At 41.6% G+C, this 21,027-nt stretch overlaps 1 protein-coding gene across 1 annotated transcript in view; it reads left to right on the top strand.

Moving 5' to 3' along the window:
• LOC147726371 (A disintegrin and metalloproteinase with thrombospondin motifs 12-like) overlaps nucleotides 1-21,027 on the top strand; it is a 1,277,451-nt gene that overhangs the window by 921,780 nt on the left and 334,644 nt on the right. The window contains exon 8 of the mRNA XM_086963459.1: nucleotides 3,347-3,493. Coding sequence (XP_086819585.1) covers nucleotides 3,347-3,493 — 147 coding nt within the window. The remainder of the gene's footprint in view (nucleotides 1-3,346; nucleotides 3,494-21,027) is intronic.

Genomic DNA, 21,027 nt, shown 5'->3' with positions numbered 1-21,027 from the left:
AGGATGCCTGACTTCACCTTGGGGTTGCCCAGGAGTGGGCTCCTCACAGGGAAAGGCCAAGAAGGGTTCCTCGGCGGTATTCGTACAAGCGCCGAGATGCCTCCGGGTAGTCGTGCGCTATATAAGTGCGTAATTATTATTATTATTTATGATGGCCTAATACTTCTACAGGCCGAAATGCCGTCAGCTTTTACTGCGGAACTCTTGGCCCTCCCATAAAGGATACCCCACTTGATTGTTTTTGTAATAATTGCCATTTATTGTTCGGTTATCTTGACTATGTAAATTTTACCTTCACTTGTTCTTTGTTGCGCCCTTTCCTATCGCTGTACATACTTCTTCACGTGTCACTTGCACCGTCACAATCCTTCACGAGCACTTGTGCACAGTATCCCACAGATTACATGTCATTCACTATAACGCAGTGCCACCCTTCCATATGTTTGATCATATGAATCTAAATATGGCAAATATGTATATTCACTAAAATACAATTTATGTTACAAAATAAATTTGTCTCCCTGGTTTTCTCCCCTTTTGATTCAACTCTCAGCAATTAATTGCGCAATATGTAACTGACCTACAATTAACACCCTTTTGAGACATGGTCTTGGCTTGGTGCATAGTTCAGTGACATAAAGACAGTCATGTTCTATTTCCACATCATCAATATCACAATCAGGAAAAGGCAACAGAGTAGCAGGCTTCAACACAGAACAGCGTTTTACTGTGACATACTCAGCTTCCAAAATTACATGCTCAAATTGAGTAAGGCAGTTGTTTGCAAGACCTTGTGTATGAGTTTTAACAGACTGGTGAACATACACAGTCAATGGGTGACCCCTTACTATGCTCTCACAACTCTCAATGATGACACTTGTCACCGCCACAGATTTGAGACATCCAGGCAATGCAGCAGCTACTGGATCTAAAGTAGCTAAAAAAAAAGAAACTAGTCAGCGAGGCTCCACCATTGACCTGTTTAAGCACTGTGAAAGTACAGCCCTCCTTCTCACTGCAGAAAAGCGAAAATAATGTATTGTAATCATTCATTACTAGTGCCAGAGCGTGACAGTGACGTTCTCTCAATTCCAGGAATGCAACCAAACATTTGTTATCTCAGGGTACCAGTTCGGACACATGCTTATTTCTCAGCCTATGTAAAGGCTTAGCCACCATGGAGAACATCCTGACTTCTTTTTGGGTGATCAGCGGATTTCATGTGCATTATCAATGAAATTCTTCATGTGACACCTTTCTTGCATTTCTCAAAATGTGATTTCCTAGATACAGGACTTCTGTCAGGCAGTACTGAAATTTATTTGGAGAAACCTTGTGCCCTTTCTCTGCCAAATAGTTTGACAGCAATGGTGTAGGACTTACATGTTTTCCAAGTGTTTGACGCAATCAGCAGGATATCAATTCTATTGAACCAATACTGAATTGCAAGGCATGACCAAAGACTCCAGATTCTTTTTAAAGGAATGGTTAAAGATAGATGGACTCTCAATATACCCTTGTGGGACTCACCACCATGACAAAAAGCACCACTACCAAACCAAAATGTGAAGAGGAACTGACTGTCTTCATGCAACGGTAAGAAGATGAAAGCCTGACAAAGATTAATAACCGTAAACCATTCAGCTTCACATGGTATTTAAATCTGGAGCTGGATTTGATACCACGGGACAACAAGGAGTGCCAATAGTATTGACCTTTTGCAGACCCTGCACAATGCGGTACCTACTGCTTGGCTTTTGCGGACCCATAATGTGTGAGTTACAAGGACTCCCCATAGTTTCTCTCAAGACTCCTTGCTGAATCATGCTCTCAATCACTTTATTTTAGCAAAATCTTAGAGAGAGTGAGATTAAATAATTGAGATTCACTCACAGCAGATTTTCAAACACCAGAAATTAAACATTTAAAAAAGCATTTGGAGGTGATTAAGTGGATTAGAATCCATTGCCTGTATCTGTTGGTCTTCCCTCATTTTCTTCCACCTCATTTCATTCACCTTCCCATTTCCCCCCTACCTAGGCCCTCTGTTTCTCTCCTCCTCACCCACTCTGTCACTTTAATGTCTATCCACTTATGGTATATTTGGAGAGCTAATATAACCATCCATTTTTTTGACTTAATAAGGAAACATGAGGCCCAATTAACAACTGTATTATTGCACCTTCGTCATTGGTGAACAAATTAACTAGTTCATGATTGTGCTACTCATAAATTATTGATTGGATTACATTACATTTAAAACTACACAATCATGGTGCAATTTTACATATGAGTGAATTTGTTTTCATGGATATGTTTTGGGCATTCTATAAAGGGGAGGCATGATTAAGAAGATCAGCGCCCTCACTCTGCCTCCTTTTCTCACAGTCAGGAACCTAAGACTCATATTCAACTTGTCCTTCATCACCTCCATTATAACAGTTGCTAGATTCCAGCTTCTTAATACAAGAAACAGTGCATAGAGACCATTATGGGTAGGATTAAGTAGTAATAACATGAGTCTGCAGTACAGTACAGTAGAAATGCTTTAAACAGAATGTGTGACTCAAAGCATATGTTCTAATGTGTTCATTCTTTGATGGATTCTGAGAAATGATATTAACAAAGTTGCAGACCACAGAGATAGCACAAGCTAGTCCCTTAACTTTTTGGGATTAGTCTACCGGCAAAGTGTAGCCCTCTTTGCTGTGTTTGTGGTGGCCTGCAGATATTTAAAATGAGACTCAATTATAACTAGTATGTCAACTGCATATTTTTAATTTCTTCATGAACATCCAATAATCAAAACAATTGTATCATTTTTCTTCTTATTCAATAGTTTCTCAACTTCATAATTGATAGTGTGGGGTTGTTTACCAGGGTTGGACTGGGACAGTAAATGGCACGGGCACCAAAATGAAAGTGACTCCCATTAGTGAACTAGACGCTTAGAAAAGTGGCCCATGTTTGGGGTCGTTTTGAACAGGCTGTATAAGTGTTTTGCAAAGTATGGAACACTGCATGAATTTGAGCTTGTTGCAGGCAATATTTGGTTTATTAGCAGGCAAATTAAGAGCAAAATCCAGCCCAATAGACCAAAAAACAGGTCCACAAACATCTAAATAATAGCCCACACACTGACCTTCAAGACTAGCCCATCGGGCACTCCGTGATTGCCCTGTGGGCCAGTCTGACCCTGTCGTTTCCTAGAACGGAAGATAACTCTAGGCTTGACTTTTAGCAAATGTCTCTATGAATCATTGATAAAGTATTTTTGGATAATGTAATAAGGCTATTACGTTATTTAACACAAGAGTATTTTAAAATGTGTTTCTTCTTCTCACAGTGCTCGAAAAAATGCGGAGTTGGCATTCAAGAGCGGCGCGTATTTTGCCCAGAGGTCGATCAATGCGATTCAAAGAAAAAGCCAAACTCCACCTCCAATTGCATTAGGAATCCCTGCACCAAATGGCAGAATGGAACGTGGAGCTCGGTAATGACCAATATGCTATTCATTATGTTTAAATGTAGCTACATATGGAAGATGAATATGGGTATTAAACAGAAGGGGAGGTCAGGTTTCATGTGTGGAACCCCACAAAGAATTTTTTTTTTTTAAGTTGGTAAACTTGAGAGCAAGTGAAAGATTTTTGTTCCTAATTACATTTGATGTGTCACTGTTACCGATATTCTGCACCTTTTTACATATATTTTATTGATTCATCATAATCCCCAGATCAGCTTTAGGATCACAATTCCGTCAATAACATTCAAGATTTTTAATGACTCTCTTGAGCATGTGCATATAAAATGACTTTCTTTGTACACCATGTAGGTATAAATTGGTTAGAGCTCCTGTTCCCCAGAATTATCAAATGTCTTGACTGCACAAGACTGTTTGAATGGCTAGAGGCACATTGCTATCATCATTTGCTGAACTGAGTATGGATAACTCTGGCTCTTGCACCCAATTTTTCTCCTTTTTGTTAATCTTCTAAACTCTGTTGTACCAGGGAATGAAAAATTGTAAGAAATGATTTATTTTTCAGAACCAGAAATTTAGGGCTCAAGAAACTGGGGTTTTTGGTTGAGGGGTGACGTAATTCCATCTCAAGCTGCAACTACAATGCTTGTCAGGGTGAACTACAAAAGTTGCTAAATTGACCTATGCTTAACCCTGTGGTAGCTCGGCATAAAACCAGTCAGGCTTAACCTATAGACCCTGTGTTATGCACCATACAAAAAATACTAAGGTGAAAACACAATGCAACTGATTTCCCATGCACTTTTCCCTCCAGTGCTGTACGCCCACGCAGGGGGTCGTTGTCCAGGAGTCCAGGAGAAGCAGGGGGAGAACTACACCTCCCAGAACTACTTGTGGTTCCGCGACCGCCAACACGTCATGAGTGACTGCACCAGGAGGCGCCTACAAAAGTCAGTAGGGACTTACCGCAGTGCGGGAAATGCGTGGGCGGGCCCGTCTGCACCTTTCTGAGCCCGTCTGAACGCGTCAGCGCCAGAAGGAGCCAGGCCAGGGCTATCCCACTGTTATTTTGGTGTTCAGGCACCAGACGGACCATGCAGCACTAAAGGTGCTTTCTCCTTCAACCCCTTGGTATCGACACTGAGACATTGAGTTAAGGTATCCATATCTGTATTGAGAGTTACCCTGCATTGTACAGTTTTCATCAAAGCACGAGGAGTGTTAAGCTTCTTGGCTACAGGCACTCGGCTACGCCATACTGTGCAGCTTGTTGACTTTCTCCCTTATGCTGTACTGGTACTTCTTGTTCTTAGTCTTTTGGTATTGGGTACCAAGTTTCATGGGTTAAAGAAAGGCTGCAGATTGCTTAGGAGGGGGCACATTGGGGAAGGGTAAAAAGGTTAAAAAGATGACTAAACAGCAAATCCTAAAAAGTAAAAATAGCGTCATGAGTCGCATTGACAGTCTGGTGAGTGATTGTCATGAAATATTAACTACTCCTGTGGGCCCAGATAGATGTCCTCTCTTTCTTTCAACTTCTAGTGGGGCTTTACCAACCCCTAATATGTTCAAAAGAACATTACCGAAAGGTTCCATAGCACCAGTACAATCGGATACTGTGACTGACGCACCAACGATGCCTTGTCACAACATAAGGGACCATTAAGAAAATGGGGTGACCCAAAACGTCAAAAAGACCTGGATAGTAAATGTTATTCAAAAACAATGGTCTCAGACAATTATTTTTACTCAAGACAGATAAATCAAGTGGATATTCAAAACCTTCCCTTAGTTGGGGACATGTCCAACAGATCAGCCCAATTCATTCAATGAATGTTTATATACACAAAAACAAAAAAGCAACAGCAATAATTATAGATTCAGGGCAATTTTAATTCATTGCATTCATGGCTATCTCAATATATAAAAACTTTTTGGGTTGCCCAAAGAAGAATGTGCAGAAAATTGAAATGTAGGGTGCTAAATAGAAAGGTAGAAAAAGAGCATAGAGTAAAAAAAATTTCAATTTTATATATACATGCAGTAAATTTGCACAATAGACAATTTCCAAATGGCCTGGCGTGTAGTATAGATTCTAAACATTTTTTATGGAGACATTGCTTCCAAATGTGTATTGCACTAAAAGGTGTGTAACACCATCCAGGACAGAAATTATACAGCGTCGACGTTTCGCCTCGTCTTGAGGCCTTAAGGCAAATTAGACCGTGGCCATGCGAGTCTTCATCAGGACTACAATTGTGGGCAGCCAGAAGAGTAGCACAAGCCCTAATGGAAGTAGGGGACAAGGTGGTAATGTTTTCACTCTTGTTCCAGGAGTTAGGAAATTAATACCTTTTTCATAAGGCGGGCCTGATTAATTTATTCAACCAGGTGTTGCATAGAGATTAATTTGGTCCCGTTATGTAACCACCAGACAGCCCCTTTAATCGACCGGCTGGAAGATTATGTCACAGTTTCTGGGGTGAATTAAATCAGCCCATCGGCTTCAGGTGCATATCGACTCCCAAGTTAGTCCTAGGTGGATTCCAAGCGCTCGGCGTTTAGTTCCGTGTGTGTCTAAGCCTTCCGAAGGCTTAGAGTGTGTCTAAGCCTTCCGAAGGCTTAGACACACTCGGAACTAAACGCCGAGCGCTTGGGATCCACCTAGGACTAACTTGGGAGTCGATATGCACCTAAAGCCGATGGGCTGATTTAATTCACCCCAGAAACTGTGACATAATCTTCCAGCCGGTCGATTAAAGGGGCTGTCTGGTGGTTACATAACGGGACCAAATTAATCTCTATGAAAATCGAAGAAGCAGAGACCTTGAGCCAGCAACACCTGGTTGAATAAATTAATCAGGCCCGCCTTATGAAAAAGGTATTAATTTCCTAACTCCTGGAACAAGAGTGAAAACATTACCACCTTGTCCCCTACTTCCATTAGGGCTTGTGCTACTCTTCTGGCTGCCCACAATTGTAGTCCTGATGAAGACTCGCATGGCCACGGTCTAATTTGCCTTAAGGCCTCAAGACGAGTCGAAACGTCGACGCTGTATAATTTCTGTCCTGGGTGGTGTTACACACCTTTTAGTGCAATACACATTTGGAAGCAATGTCTCCATAAAAAAATGTTTAGAATGTATACTACACGCCAGGCCATTTGGAAATTGTCTATTGTGCAAATTTACTGCATGTATATATAAAACTGAATTTTTTTTTTACTCTATGCTCTTTTTCTACCTTTCTATTTAGCACCCTACATTTCAATTTTCTGCACATTCTTCTTTGGGCAACCAAAATTTGTTTTATATATTGAGATAGCCATGAATGCAATGAATTAAAATTGCCCTGAATCTATAATTATTGCTGTTGCTTTTTTGTTTTTGTGTATATAAACATTCATTGAATGAATTGGGCTGATCTGTTGGACATGTCCCACAACTAAGAGAAGGTTTTGAATATCCACTTGATTTATCTGTCTCGAGTAAAAATAATTGTCTGAGACCATTGTTTTTGAATAACAACATAAGGGACAACAGCCAAGCCAATTATGTAATGGAATGTACCAATAGATTTCTCCCGTTGGTAGAACAAAATGAGGAACCGTGTCCCCCTAAGGAGACAGAAGAAATAGGAGGTGTAGTTAGAAGTGTTACTTCGATCTGCCCCTGTAATACCTTGTGTACTGAGCAGTCTATTGGTGAATTAGTGGGATTAAAACATAAATTAGTTACCTCTCAGACGAAGTGAACACACTCAAGGGTATGTGTTGTGTCTTATGTTTACCTGCTGCTCAGCCAGAATGAGTGTAGTGTGGAATGTTGGATGGATGGAATGTTGGATGTTGGATATCTGTGAGTATCAGGGTAGATTAAGTAGATTCTTTATTAATGTAGCTCATAATGGTCCACTGATATTAAGATGGGCACATCAATATGATTTACATATAATCATAAACCCTGGGGCAACTCATCAAGTGATGGTTATGGATGAAGTTACGACAGAAATGATTGTGGAAGGAATTAGTAATTTGTTTTCAGAAGAGAATGGCGAACTCAAGGAATATGTCCACAAAATAATACTTAAGCCTGATGCAGTTCCCATGCAACATAAGGTAAGAAAGGTTCCCATCATTGCCAAACAAGAAGTAAAACGTATGCTTAGTGAGATGGTTGAACAAAGGATTATAGAACAAATTGAGACTTCAAGTTGGATTTCACCAGTCGTTATCACTGGCGAATCTGATGGTAGTTACAGGTTCTTTGTGGACTTACGCACCCTTAATCAAAATATTGTGGTGGATAATTTTCCATTACCTAACATAAATGAATTATTTCTGTCTTTAAAAGGGGGGAGATTCATCTCAAAACTGGACTTGCGCAGTTCCTATCATCAGATCAAATCACATGATGATTTCAAACCATTAACAGCATGTATTACTACGGAAAGAATATTCCAGTTCACCGGAATGCCGCTTGGTTTGGCGTCTGCTGCCGGGGTAATAAAAGAATGATGGGTTCAGTTTTAAAAGGTACAAAAAGTGTAGTTTACTTCCAGGATGATGTATTGGTGTTTGGTGACACAAAGGAACATCATGACTTTGTTTTGAAAGAAGTTTTGAGTAAAATGGACAATGCAGGATTGACCCTCAAAAAAGAAAAATGCAAATTTGCAGTGGAAGAAGTAGAGTATCTAGGTTATACTTTGTCTGCTGGTGGGATTAAACCTAAGCGTGATCTTTCAGAAGCCATAAAGAAAGCTCCTGAACCTTTAGATAAAGACCAACTCGGGTCTTTCTTAGGTCTTATAGAATATTATGCCAAGTTTGTACATATTTTGCAGAGAAAACAGAAAAAATCAAGATGCTCCTCAGAAAAGAATACACATTTGTGTGGTCTGATGAACAACAAGATGCCTTTGATAAAATCAAAAAAGAAATTTGTGAGGCCAGGATTCTTACTCCATTTGGCACCAAATTGAGATCAATTCTCACTGTAGATGCCAGTGCGTTGGGAATTGGGTCTATTTTAGCACAGGTACATACTTCAGGAGTAAAAACAGTGGCTTTTGCTTCAATATCTCTTACAAATTCTGACAGAAATTATTATGTGATAGAGAGAGAAGCCTTGGCTGCAGCATGGAGGGCTGAGTATTTTCACATGTATTTATGGGATTTTCACTTTACATTGGAAACAGACCATAAAACACTCATTAAGATTTTGTCTCCTGGTGGTGTAAGTAAAGGATCAGCAAAATTGGCTAAGCTAGCTGCTCCTCTACAAGAATATTGAATACATTGCAGGATGGAAGAATTGTCAAGCAGATGGGTTATCTACCTTGCCTCTACCGTGGTATGAGGTGGATAAGTTGAGTGTTGAGTTTTTTCAATGTTGACAGTGCGGTGGCTGCAATTGATGAACTAGTTGAATTGTGCAGTGGAGCTGTTGATAAAAATCAATGGAATGTATGTATGGCTAAAGATGAAGTTTTAAAAGTGGTTAAGATTTAATTGTTAAAGGGGGCAGGTGAGAGAGTACCCTTCCCATTGCTGTGAGGTCTTTTGCAAAGGTTCTTGAGGATTTATCTATTTTTGATAAAGAAGCAAATATCATAATGAAAGAGGATAAAATTGTTCCTCCACAAGATCTGAGGTTTGTTTTGTTTGAACTGGCCCATGAAGGTCATGTGGGTCAATCTCTGACAAAGAAAAGGTTAAGGGACATTTTTGGTGGCCCGCAATGGATCAACAGGTTTCTGATTGTGTTGAGAGGTGTGTTGAGTGTATGGAAAGTGAAAAAAGGTTGAAAGTGGGTAACCAGTTAGAATTGGTAAAACATTGAAGATCCTGGTTTACCTTGGCACACTGTATGTTTAGACTTTATTGGTCCATTTACTGGTCTTAATGTTGATCTAAAATTTGGGGTGGTCGTGGTGGATGTTATGTCGAAATGGTTAATTGTGAAGTTTGTCAAGGAGATCACTACAAAGAGTACTATTAAGATTATGTCTGAAATCTTCAGGGAAGAAGGTTATTCTGTCAAATTGAACACAGATAATGGCACTCAACTAATCTCTACGAAAATTACTATGTTTTTTTAAATCATGTGGGATTGTACATACCAGAACATCTTTATACAACCCACAGGGAAATGGCATTGTTGAACAGGCAAATCGCATGCTGAAAGGGGGTGATCCAAACAGCAGTAGCAAATAGATGTGATGTGAAAAGCATGGTGAATGATTTGGTATGGGCCTACCGTACGCCTGAAAATACGGTTTCTGGAAAAGTTCCTTTTGTGGTTATGAGGGGGTGTCCTGCCAGTACTAAACTCATTCCAGCATGGTTGAAGGATTGTCTTGGTTTGAAAAATCTCAATTGTGACAGAGTAGAGGGTGACAAAGTTCCTATACATAAGGTAAACATAAAATCCAATGATTTAGTAAAAGTCAAACCTGGTCGCATTAGTGCCTGGGTTTACTAAATTTGGAGGTCCGTATAAAGTTAAAACTGTCCACAGTAGATATGTAACCCTATATAATGCTGGGAACTGGAATCTGAGAAGGATTGCACTTTGCAAGAAGAGCAAATTACATGATGAGAAAGATGGGAGTGAAGTGGAAAGTAATTTCAATTCCCATTTTCTTATGAGTGATGATGAAGCGTGTGGTGAGAGATCTTCTATGGTGGTACCAACTGTTTGTGGGGATAATATCACTAATAGAGTCAGGTGTGACAGGATGTTCTTTTAATTATTCACTGTGTGCGAGATGAGATGTAGTACGGTGTGACAGGAGGTTTCTTTTATGTGAGTATGAAGAGATGTGGTGTGGTATGACAGGTTGTGATGTGACAGGATGTTTTTTTTATGCGAGTTTGTTGAGATGTGGTATGGTGTGACAGGTTGTGATGTGAGATGTTTATTATTGTATTGCATTATTATCGTGTTGTATTTTTCTCATTTAATATGATAAAAACTGATGAAAGCATTGCATCCAATTTCTTGGCTACGTTTTTATATGTATTTTATCTATTTTTGTTTCACAATGCAGTTGTTCCCCATAAAGAAGGGAGATGTGTTGTAACTTATGTTTACCTGCTGCTCAGCCAGAATGAGTGTGGTGTGGAATGTTGGATATCTGTGACTGTCAGTTGGGTATGGGCTGAGCAGCAGGGCGGCTGCTTCTGGTACGGTTTTCTTGTTTTCACTTAATAACTACTTAATAAAGAATCTACTTAATCTATGCTAGAAGTCCGGACTTCCTTTTTTATTACATCAGTATGATTGACGTGCTTTCCACCTCACTGAAGTTCTTTACTAGCCAAGCTAACATAAGTAGCAATATACAGTCACAGGTCCCCCACCTTAACTCTATCATTCATACTAAGGCAGGCATAGGACCAGCAAGTAATGACAGTGATACCGCAGGGCCCCAAATTCCAAGGGAAAATAGAGCTTACTGTAACACTCCTTAGCACACGTATATCATAGTACTGTTAAATATAGGTGTTGCCACCCTTTGAAACGATCACAATACGTAGTTGTTATTAGTACATCAATTTGTATTTATTCTTGTTCACTGGAAGTTTTCCACACAGCCGACACGTGTTTCGTCGTAACTGGGAATGTAACCCACAACTTTTTCAAGGCAGACACGCTGATTGTGAACGGGGAGACTTTGCGAACTAGAATACACGGGCGAAAGCCTTCCAATATAAACTGTGATTTGGAGCCATTTTGGACATCATATGCTGACAATCAAACAACAGAAGACCCCCGTAGAACCCCCATGCGGGTTGGAATTATCACCGCATACTGACTAAAAAAGAACAGATCTGGAAATAGCCTTGAAAAAGTTGTGGGTTACATTCCCAGTTACGACGAAACACGTGTCGGCTGTGTGGAAAACTTCCAGTGAACAAGAATAAATACAAATTTATGTACTAATAACAACTACGTATTGTGATTGCTTCAAAGGGTGGCAACACCTATATTTAACAGTACTATGATATGCGTGTGCTAAGGAGTGTTACAGTTTGTTTGAGGCATATGCCTACGTTTGGAAGGATTAAGTGGTTCCTTCTACCTTGTAGCACCGTCAGATATAACGTTTTGGACTTGATCAAATGTGAGACTCTCTAAGTGGCGCCAAATAACCTATATTAAACCACTACTTGTGCTTGAAAATAGAGCTTACCCTGGTCCACAAAATCTACAACCTTTCACTACCAACTCTCCTGCTACACATAGAGGGCAGAGCTTGTGCAACGAGGGCCCTGGTAGGGAACAACGTATCATCCCTCAATTTGGACCATTGTTTGGATCCCCAGTAACAGACAGATTTGCTAGCTATGGAAGACCCCTGATTGATCTGGCAAAATTGAAAAATGTTCTTGACTAATGTTCCTAAAATCACTTCTAGTACAAAAAGAGAATATGAACAATCCCTAATTAATAGTCAAGTCAAAAATTAACTAATTAATAAATGCACGCAATGGCTTAGACACGTACCGAAATGTCGTGCTATAATTAGAGAAGACATCATCTCTGCCAGAAGGTTTGCACCCATGGGTCATAACACAGACTATGTTTGCCTCACACTTGTATCCGCTGATCTGGTAGAGAACGTGGTGGCATTTGATCTGAGGACATCAACGTGATTTTAACATGCATCAGGATGAAACTTAATCCCCCTGTCAGCCCTGTCCCTCTATTGCCAAGTAATTCCACTGTAATTTGCACTGAGGTTTCCACATTAAAAAGTATAGATTGATGCCAAAGGAACTTCATTCCATCAACCCGTGCAGATGAAGTAATGGAACCCACATCTATCAAGTCAGCAGACAGGAGCAGCACTGCCCTGCTGATCTATGATAGAATCAGTTGGCCTGATGAAGTTGATGGGTCTTTAGGGCCCACATTGTTTTCACAGGGTGATCCCATGTGCTCCCTAGTAAACTATAAGCATGTGCAGCTACATCAGGTTGGGGGGAATTGCATCCAGATTGATTCCAGCTGCATAACTACTAATCAGGATCCCACACACCTAACATTAGCCTCATGGAAAACAGCAGGCCTGTCTTCTAAGATCTCATCTCAGGATTGGACATTGTTTATAGAGTCCTATGATATATCGGCTTTCCAAGAAACCTGGGCACTCAATCCAGTACACCATCCAAACCAGCATTTGGCAGGCACAAAGGTAGACCTTCGGGTGGTCTTACCATTTGGACCAGGCAATGTATTGGTTCTAAAATTGAGGAGGTTTCAATTGACCATCCCGATATTTTGGCGGTCCTTCTAAAATGTATATCTCCCCCCACCTAATGGTGATTAACGTGTATGCGAGAGGCAATGTGGGAGGTAGAATGTCCACTACAATATCCTCACTGGATAGCTTTATATATAAAAAGAGAGGCTCAAACAGCCTGGTCATAGCAGGCGACTTCAACACCACATTTGAGCCTCTTGATATTGAGGATTGTAACCTCAGTGCTGTAGAAGATGAGCAGTGGTGTATTCCTCCACTTGATCTCACCCCAATTAAGAAATGGACGGAGGCTGCTCTTCAGCTCAAAGCGCTGAGTTTGGCAAAGGGTATTAGGGCTGCGAACGGGCGAACACCCTCAGATCCCCAGAGTTCACAAACATACAGCAATGGCCTGAGAAGCAGCCCTATAGACTATGTCTTTTTAAATGTTGAGAATTGGTCCTCCTTAAACGGATATGGAGGTATGTACCAGAAATGAAAGTGACCATGAACCACTACTGCTAACAATAACAGTCCCAGGTTACACTATTGCCCACTCAGAAAGTCCAGAATCAATTGTGGGTATCTAGTCATCAAAGACCGGGTTAACATAACAAATTTAGGCTGATCAAGGTGGAGTGCAGGCCAGATAGAGGGACCTCATTAGTCCCGCCGAAAATGTTTCCTTAGCAAAGTCCAGTGCACAGAGTTACAAAATTCAGGATTTCACAGGAGGAGTTCAACTTATGCCAGCCAAGGGTCAAGGACCTTGGGAGGCACTCCTGGGGATCATGAACTGATTCCAGCAGAGGCCATCAGGGCTTAGGGAGGTCCAGTTGCAGGTCCTGGCAGGTACATGTATAGAGCCTGGCAGGGGCAGTTATAGAGGTCACCTGGGACGTTGCAGGGGAGTCTATGGAGCATGTTGTGCCCTGATAGTTTAGAACAGGAAGTTAGCCAACTGACACTTGAAGTGTTCTTTAATGATTTGGGTACCCAAACTTACTTCACTGACCCTACTTCGATCTCCAAAATCTCAAAAAGAAATCTTAAAAGGACATGTTTATCACACATGAGAGATGTTAGACTGGCTCAAGAAGTCGGAAAAAAGTCAGTTCAACATCTAATTTCTATTCAAAGCTCCCATTCATTAGAGCCATATTTAAAATACAACCTCAATCATTTTGAAAAAATGTTATTGACTAGATTCAGACTGGACAATTTTTATCGGCTCATTACATTCCCAAAACAAAATGACTGGTCTACTCACCTCTTACCTTGCCCCTGTGACTCTGTGTCCACCCAAAGTAATATCCACACAGTATTTTTTTGAAATTTGTTTATGGCCCCGCACTTTATGGATAATTCCGATAGTAAAAATTATGGGTCTTCGAACATGCCGCCCAGCTTTTTTAGCTTTACAAATGTTGGAAAATGAACTATATGCCAAATCGATTGTTTCTTTTTTAAAATTTTGTATCAACCATTGCCCCAACCTTAACATTGAATGACTATTAAGCATTAATGAATGTAATGAAAATGTAAATAATTTGAGCAGGTTTTTAATGTATTTTACTGGAAAAATGTTTTTCATTGCTCTTTTATGGTCTTCACTGAAAACCGAATAAAGATGATTTGAAATTGACACTTGAAGTCACCCCAATAGTCCTTGGACCAAGTGGCAAATCAGGCCTCACACAGCAGGGCAGTCCTCTGGGGGCAGCCTCAGCCCATGCATGTAAGAGTGGTAATTAATTTTCCCTCATTGTCTGTTGACATCCCCCCACTTGGTCCCACTGCCCCACTTATCTTACCTGGCTGGGCCGAGGCTTTCTGGGAGCACACACCAGGCTCAAGCAGCAGGGCAGTCCTCTGGTAGCAGTAGGACAGTCCTTTGAAGATCAAGGCAGTCCTTCTGGGGGTCCTCTGCAGGTTTAGGAGTGAACTGAAGAGTTGGCCAGAAAGTCCAACAAGGTAACCTGGATCTGTTAGGGGTCACGGAAACATGGCTAGAAGATTCGTCCATGCCCGACTTGGTGGCAGCACTGCCCCCTAACTTCAGCGCCATTATTCACAACAGGAAAGATGGCAGGAAGGGGGGGAGTTGCCCTCCTCTATAATAAATCCTTAAAAACTGAAACCATCTGTGCAGAAAGTCTGGAGGGCACGGATATTTTGGAGTTATGTTTTGTTCTGCTACCAATTGTCTGGTGATACTCCTTGTTTACTGCCCCCCAAGGACTCCCTCAGCCTTCATACAGCCTTTCTTGGGATTGGTCCACGACCTACGAACAAGGTATGAGGGTCTTGTGGTTATGGGAGATTTCAATCTCCATTGGGAGGAGTCCCCCAAAGATGCAATGTCTAAACAGCTAGAAGAGGCTATGACCTCGCTAGATCTAACTCAGAGGGTGACTGGCTCGACACATAAGAAAGGCCACACACTGGACTTGATCTGGACATCAGTCCCTATGCTGAGCCCTATCACCATATCGCCCTGCATATGGTCAGATCATCACCTGTTGCAGGGAAGAATAGCATTCCCAGGGCAAAATGTAGCCCCTCCCGCTGAGTGGCAGGTCGTGAGAAGGTGGAATACAATTAACACTGACACATTGATCTCCACTCTAGAGAATCTACCCTCTCACTTTAATAGGCTATCAGAGGATGACGTTGAGACGGCTAGCCTCAAATTATCACAAAAACTTAAAAGCGCCATTGATGTAGTGGCTCCTGTTTGTAGGGTAAAAATCAGAGATACGGGTAAAGGTGCACCCTGGTGTAATGACTCACTAAGGCTCCTGAAACGCTCCCTACGTCAGAGTGAGAAAGCCTGGCGCAAGGGATATGACCCCAGCACTCAAGCCATATATGCTAAAGAGTTCACCATTTACAAACAAGCAATCAGGGCCAGGAAAGCTGAGTTTTACAAAGATAGAATTGCGACAGCACCCAATCCCCAGAAAGAAATCTTCAAGGTCCTGTCACTGAGAAAAAAGAAGGAACAGCCCCCCTCCTTCTCGCAAGAAGACTGCAAAAAATGTCAGTTATTCTTTACCACCAAGATAGCAGACCTCCTGACAGAAATCGAGACCACTCCTAGACTAGACTGCCTGGGAGTCACCACAAGAACCATCCCAACAGTCACTCAGCCCCTAATTGCACTGCTCCTACTCACCAAGGAATCAGTGAAAACTGTGATGGGTCATGTAAAATCAGGCTCGCCGGCGGACCCGTGTCCCCCGAGGATTTACAAACAAGCCTGGTCGGGGTTGGAGGATGACATTCTATCGCTCCTGAATAGCTCTTTACAACGGGACAGGTTCCTTCCAACTTCAAGGAAGCCCGGCTGATCCCTCTCTTAAAAAAGGCAGGGGCAGATGTTAAGATTTTGAAAAACTACATGCCCATCTCATAACTACCTTTTTTAGCGAAAATTATGGAGCAACATGTGTTGACCACTCTCTCACATCATCTTGAAAACAACCTTCTGTTGGAACCCAACCAGGCTGGTTTCAGGGCCCACCATAGCACGGAATTGGTCATGCTTTCCGTGCTGGACGACCTGAGACTTAGAGCAGATAAAAAAAACCTGTGTGCCCTGGTGCTGTTAGACCTCTCCGCGGCATTTGATACGGTCAAGCTCGACCTACTGCTGTCGCGGATGTGGGACCTCGGTATCCAGGGCACCGCCCATGCCTGGTTGACATCTTTCCTTGGTGACCGGGTTTAGAGAGTGCAATTATCTGACCTGGTGTCAGAGGCAGTGAGCATTACATGTGGAGTCCCTCAGGGCTCAGCTTTGTCACCCCTACTGTTTAACGCTTACCTGCAGCCCCTTATTTCAGCACTAAATCAGATGGACTGCAGCATATACAACTATGCCGATGATATGCAGATCATCATCCAAATTGACAATTCTCTGATGGCATATCAGAGAATGCAAAACATCTTAAAATTTACTGTTAATTGGATGACGGCCAACTCATTAAAAATAAATCCCGACAATACCAAGGTGCTTGCAATTACGACGGCATCCAGCCCATGGAACGACCTCCTGTGGCCCACTGAATTAGGGCCCTCCCCAGTACCAGCAGAAGTAGTGAAAAGCCTAGGCCTCTTTTTAAATGCCAATCTCACTATGTCAGCCCAGGTCTCAGCCGTAGTGGGCACATGTGTGGGCCTAATGAGACAACTGCGTAAACTCTCCCCCATTCTGATGATGGACACGCTCAGAAGAGCAGTATCAGCTCTGATCCTGGCACGTCTGGACTACGGCAACGTCTTGTACCTCAACAACTGCTGGTCAGACTTCAGACAGTCATGAATGACGCTGCCAGACTGATCTTCAATAAACCAAGAAGGACCCATGCCACCCCTCTTCTTCTTAAACTCCATTGGTTGCCGGTAAAACAGCGAGCTAAGTTCAAGGGCCTATGCATCACGCATAAAGCCTTGTAGCGGCAAGCCCCAAAATACATCAAGGAACGTCTAGTCCCGTACGTTCCCAGCAGGAACTTACGATCGGCAGATGCTGCACTTCTGATCTGCCCTAAGTTCAAACTATCCTCCCTTGGATGGCGTACTTTCTCCTATACTATCCCCAGTGCATGGAATAAACTCCCAGAGAGCCTACGCAAAGAAACAAGGCTACTACCCTTCAGGAAAAAACTAAAAACGGTGCTGTTTCAGGAGGCATGGGGCACTGTCTAACTGGCCCTCCTAACAGAACTGTGTCCACCCTCTGCTAAGCGCTTAGAGACCCCTGGGTGATAAGGCGCTCTACAAATCCAAAATACAAATAAAAATACAAATACATGTATACCTGGTACCAGCCTTTGAAGTGGGAGAACCTGCTAGTCCACCCATATATCAGGTTCTGGAAACTTCCTTCCTTCCCCTGCCCAGGCTGCAAGAAGTCTATGGTGAAAAAAGCCTGGTGTCCAGCTCATTTGTGTGTGTACATCGAGCAGGGAACAGCTCCGCCCTTTACATACTGGCCGGATGGCACTTTACCAGCTACACTTAAGTCCTATTGTTCACTGTCTGGGTTCAATATGCATTCCTGATGGGGAAGCAATTAGCTGGAACAGACAGCTGGAAACTCCTAAAAGGCTTCAGAATGTTTACGGTAGGAAAATGTTGGGACATGCAAAATGTGAAATACTTGTCCTACTTTTTAAATACAATTCACTCTACCATATGGCCTGTTTAGAACCATCTTTAGGGATGTCTCATATATATTATTCTATTGAGATTCATAGAGTGCATGGCTGGCCAAAGGCGTCTCAGCCCTGGGATACAAAACACAGCTGACAATCAACACTCATCGGGACATCCTTATCGGCACATGGGTTAAATTACAAAGAGCCTGTTTTTCAAATGATTCCTGAATGTAAGTTATTTGCCCATCAGACGTAAGCTATTTGTCAGAGAGTTCCATATCTTGGAAACAAGGAATGAAAAAGAACACCCACCACATCTCATATCACGAATTAGAGGAACTTTCCCAAGCCATGCGTTGGTCGACCTTAAAGTCCCACCTGGATAGTACGGCACCATTAAAGCTTGTAGCAGGGTGGGCCTTTCCCATGCAGTGCTTTGTGTGCTATGCACAGAGCTTTAAACTTGACCTGTTGCTCAGATGGGAACCTGTGAAGTGTGGGTAGGGTGCTATGAGCTGATCAGTGTCTCAGGATATTTAGAAAAATATGGGCTCCCGCATTTCATACAATGTGTAGCCTTTCAAATTAGCAGTTTAAAACTGCAGTACTTGCTGCAATTGCAGGCCTGAGACGTCCTTAAATACTGTTTTAAGTGATTGGCACATTGACTGTGCATTTGATTTACAGTCCCCGGGTACTCATGATACCATATACAAGGGACTTTCAAGTAAATTAAATGTATCAATCAGGTGTAAGCCAACTGTACCATGTTTTGGAGAAAGAGTACAAGCCCTTTAGCACTGGTTAGCAACAATAAAGTGCACAAAGTCCTAAAAGTCAACCAAAATGGGTTCAGAAAACAGCAGAGGAGAATACAAAAAGTTTGGGGGTGACCCTGCAGAGAGGGCCAAGTCGAACAGTGACCACTTCACAAACAGCATTTTGTAATATGGTCAGCTGTACTACAATAGTACTACTAAAGTACTACAAAATGCTATTCACATACCCACAAGTAAACATTTCCACCCCCATACCTCCATCTTTTCTATGGGAAGATCCCATTTAGGGAGGAGGGAGGAGCAGTTAAGGTAGGGATAGAGATGGGTTGGGCACCTGAGAAAGCAATTAGTATTCACAAACTGCACTTCTAAAGTTACTACAACCAAAAAGCCACAAACAGTAGTAAATGACTTCAACTTGAGCTGTAGTAAGTCCAGCACCACACATGGCCAACTACTGGCACAGCAATTCCCTCCCATAAAAAGTTATGGAGATGTAGTCTTTAATCATGGTATCCAAATAGTAAGCGGTGGAACCATTTCCCTACAAGGACTATTCACACCTGTAGGGTACTCACCAGAGTTGCTTGGATATTTGTTTGAAGATTTTATAAAGAGTGCCACATGATATTTGTCTTGATAAAGGTGGCCATTACTCTGCGAACACCGCTGAAACGCTTCAACGCTTGGGATAAACTAAATCCAGTGTACCGGCCAGTCGTTGTGATAAAAAACACTTGTACTGTCTCTATGTCTGGCATTTGAGTTTTTTCACCTGGATTAGTCCCCGAACCACTAATAAGTGTACTGTCATATTTGCTATCTGTATCTCTCTTTTCTTCTTTTGTTTTATCTTTCTTTTAGAATATACATTTTAATTACTTTTAATATGTGGCTATAGTGTATGTACCATTTGTAGGAGATATAAATATGATATATTTGTTCTTGATAATTGATTAATTTTTGCATCTCCTTCTTGATTAATTGATATGCTGTCTATGTAATACTTAAAATTGTAAACCGATATATTGTTTTTATAATATGACCATTTATGAATTCTGTGTAATGCACATTTTTAAATGGCTCCAACATTTTTGTAAATAAAATATAGGTAGCATTTCATTATTAGTCAGTGGTTGTCTTGTGGCATTGCAAATATAGGTATATGGTTTTTTGTATGATTGACACAAATGGTTACCGAAGGGAATTTATCTTCTTCTTCATTGTCTTAAATTATAACCGCATAGGAAATAATGTTACATTAAATTAAATTATTTAAAATGATTAAAAATATAAATAAATCTAATTTAATGTTAAGAAATATAGGACAAAAATTATGTTTGTTAATTAATTATAAAATATCTCAACAACTTAAACATACTCTTGTCCTACCGGATTTGCTTACTAATCTATATCTTGATAATAGTTTTTTCTACAATTTGCGATTACAAGACTGCGGGCGACAATATATATATATTTTTTAACAACAGTTTTTATTATGTCACTTGTCAAATACTATGCAGAGCTCTGTAACCCAGAGATATACTGTCACATGATACACAAGAAATATTGTGTTAACTTTTTAGCATATCAAGGTTATACAAAAACTGAAATACCCAAAGAACAAAAGAAGACCCCCATACTCCCTGCACTGTCTTTGCACCATACAATTAAAAACACGAATGCGCCTGCATATAAAGACTATTGTTTGCTGGACCCTATAGGTCCACATCCACCTTCCCCGCTCAACTTAACCCTCAGCTGCCACATCCCCCACCCCAGGGGGCTCTAGGTCCAGGACTCTAAGGTCACCCACCTCTTCCAGATATTAAAGTGTTTCGACGGGCACCCACAAGCCTTCAAAATAGGAACCTCCAAACCCATATTGAAATCCAATCCATTTTCCACACCAACAGTGATTATGGAGCCCAAGCCTTCTACTTACGGGCAATGTCCCTTTTAGCCAGAGTAAAACCCAGCAGCATCAGATGACGCTTATAAATATTCCCCCGACCCCCTCCATTACATGCAATAGCACCAATTGTGGGGAATAAGGGAAAAGGGGGGGCTCCCACCTTAAACGTCAGCCAGACAGGCCAGGATCCCCCGCCAGAACCTTTTTAAGCTCCGCACACTGCCAAATTGTATGAAACAGGGTACCACTGGTAGAACTGCATCGTAGGCACACCTCGAGGAGACGCAAGGGCTTACGTCCAGTCATCTCCATCCAGGGGACCAAGATCATCCTCCCACCTCTCCCTGAGTTTATCCAGCGTAGTAGGACAATTAGTTACCAAGGTTTGATATATTTTAGAGATTTTATGGTCCTGTAGGTCGCCCATAAATA

This window comes from Lissotriton vulgaris, chromosome 3_1 (assembly GCF_964263255.1).
Source record: "Lissotriton vulgaris chromosome 3_1, aLisVul1.2, whole genome shotgun sequence".
NCBI classification, from domain to species: domain Eukaryota; kingdom Metazoa; phylum Chordata; class Amphibia; order Caudata; family Salamandridae; genus Lissotriton; species Lissotriton vulgaris.
This window is presented reverse-complemented; position numbering and strand designations above follow the sequence as displayed.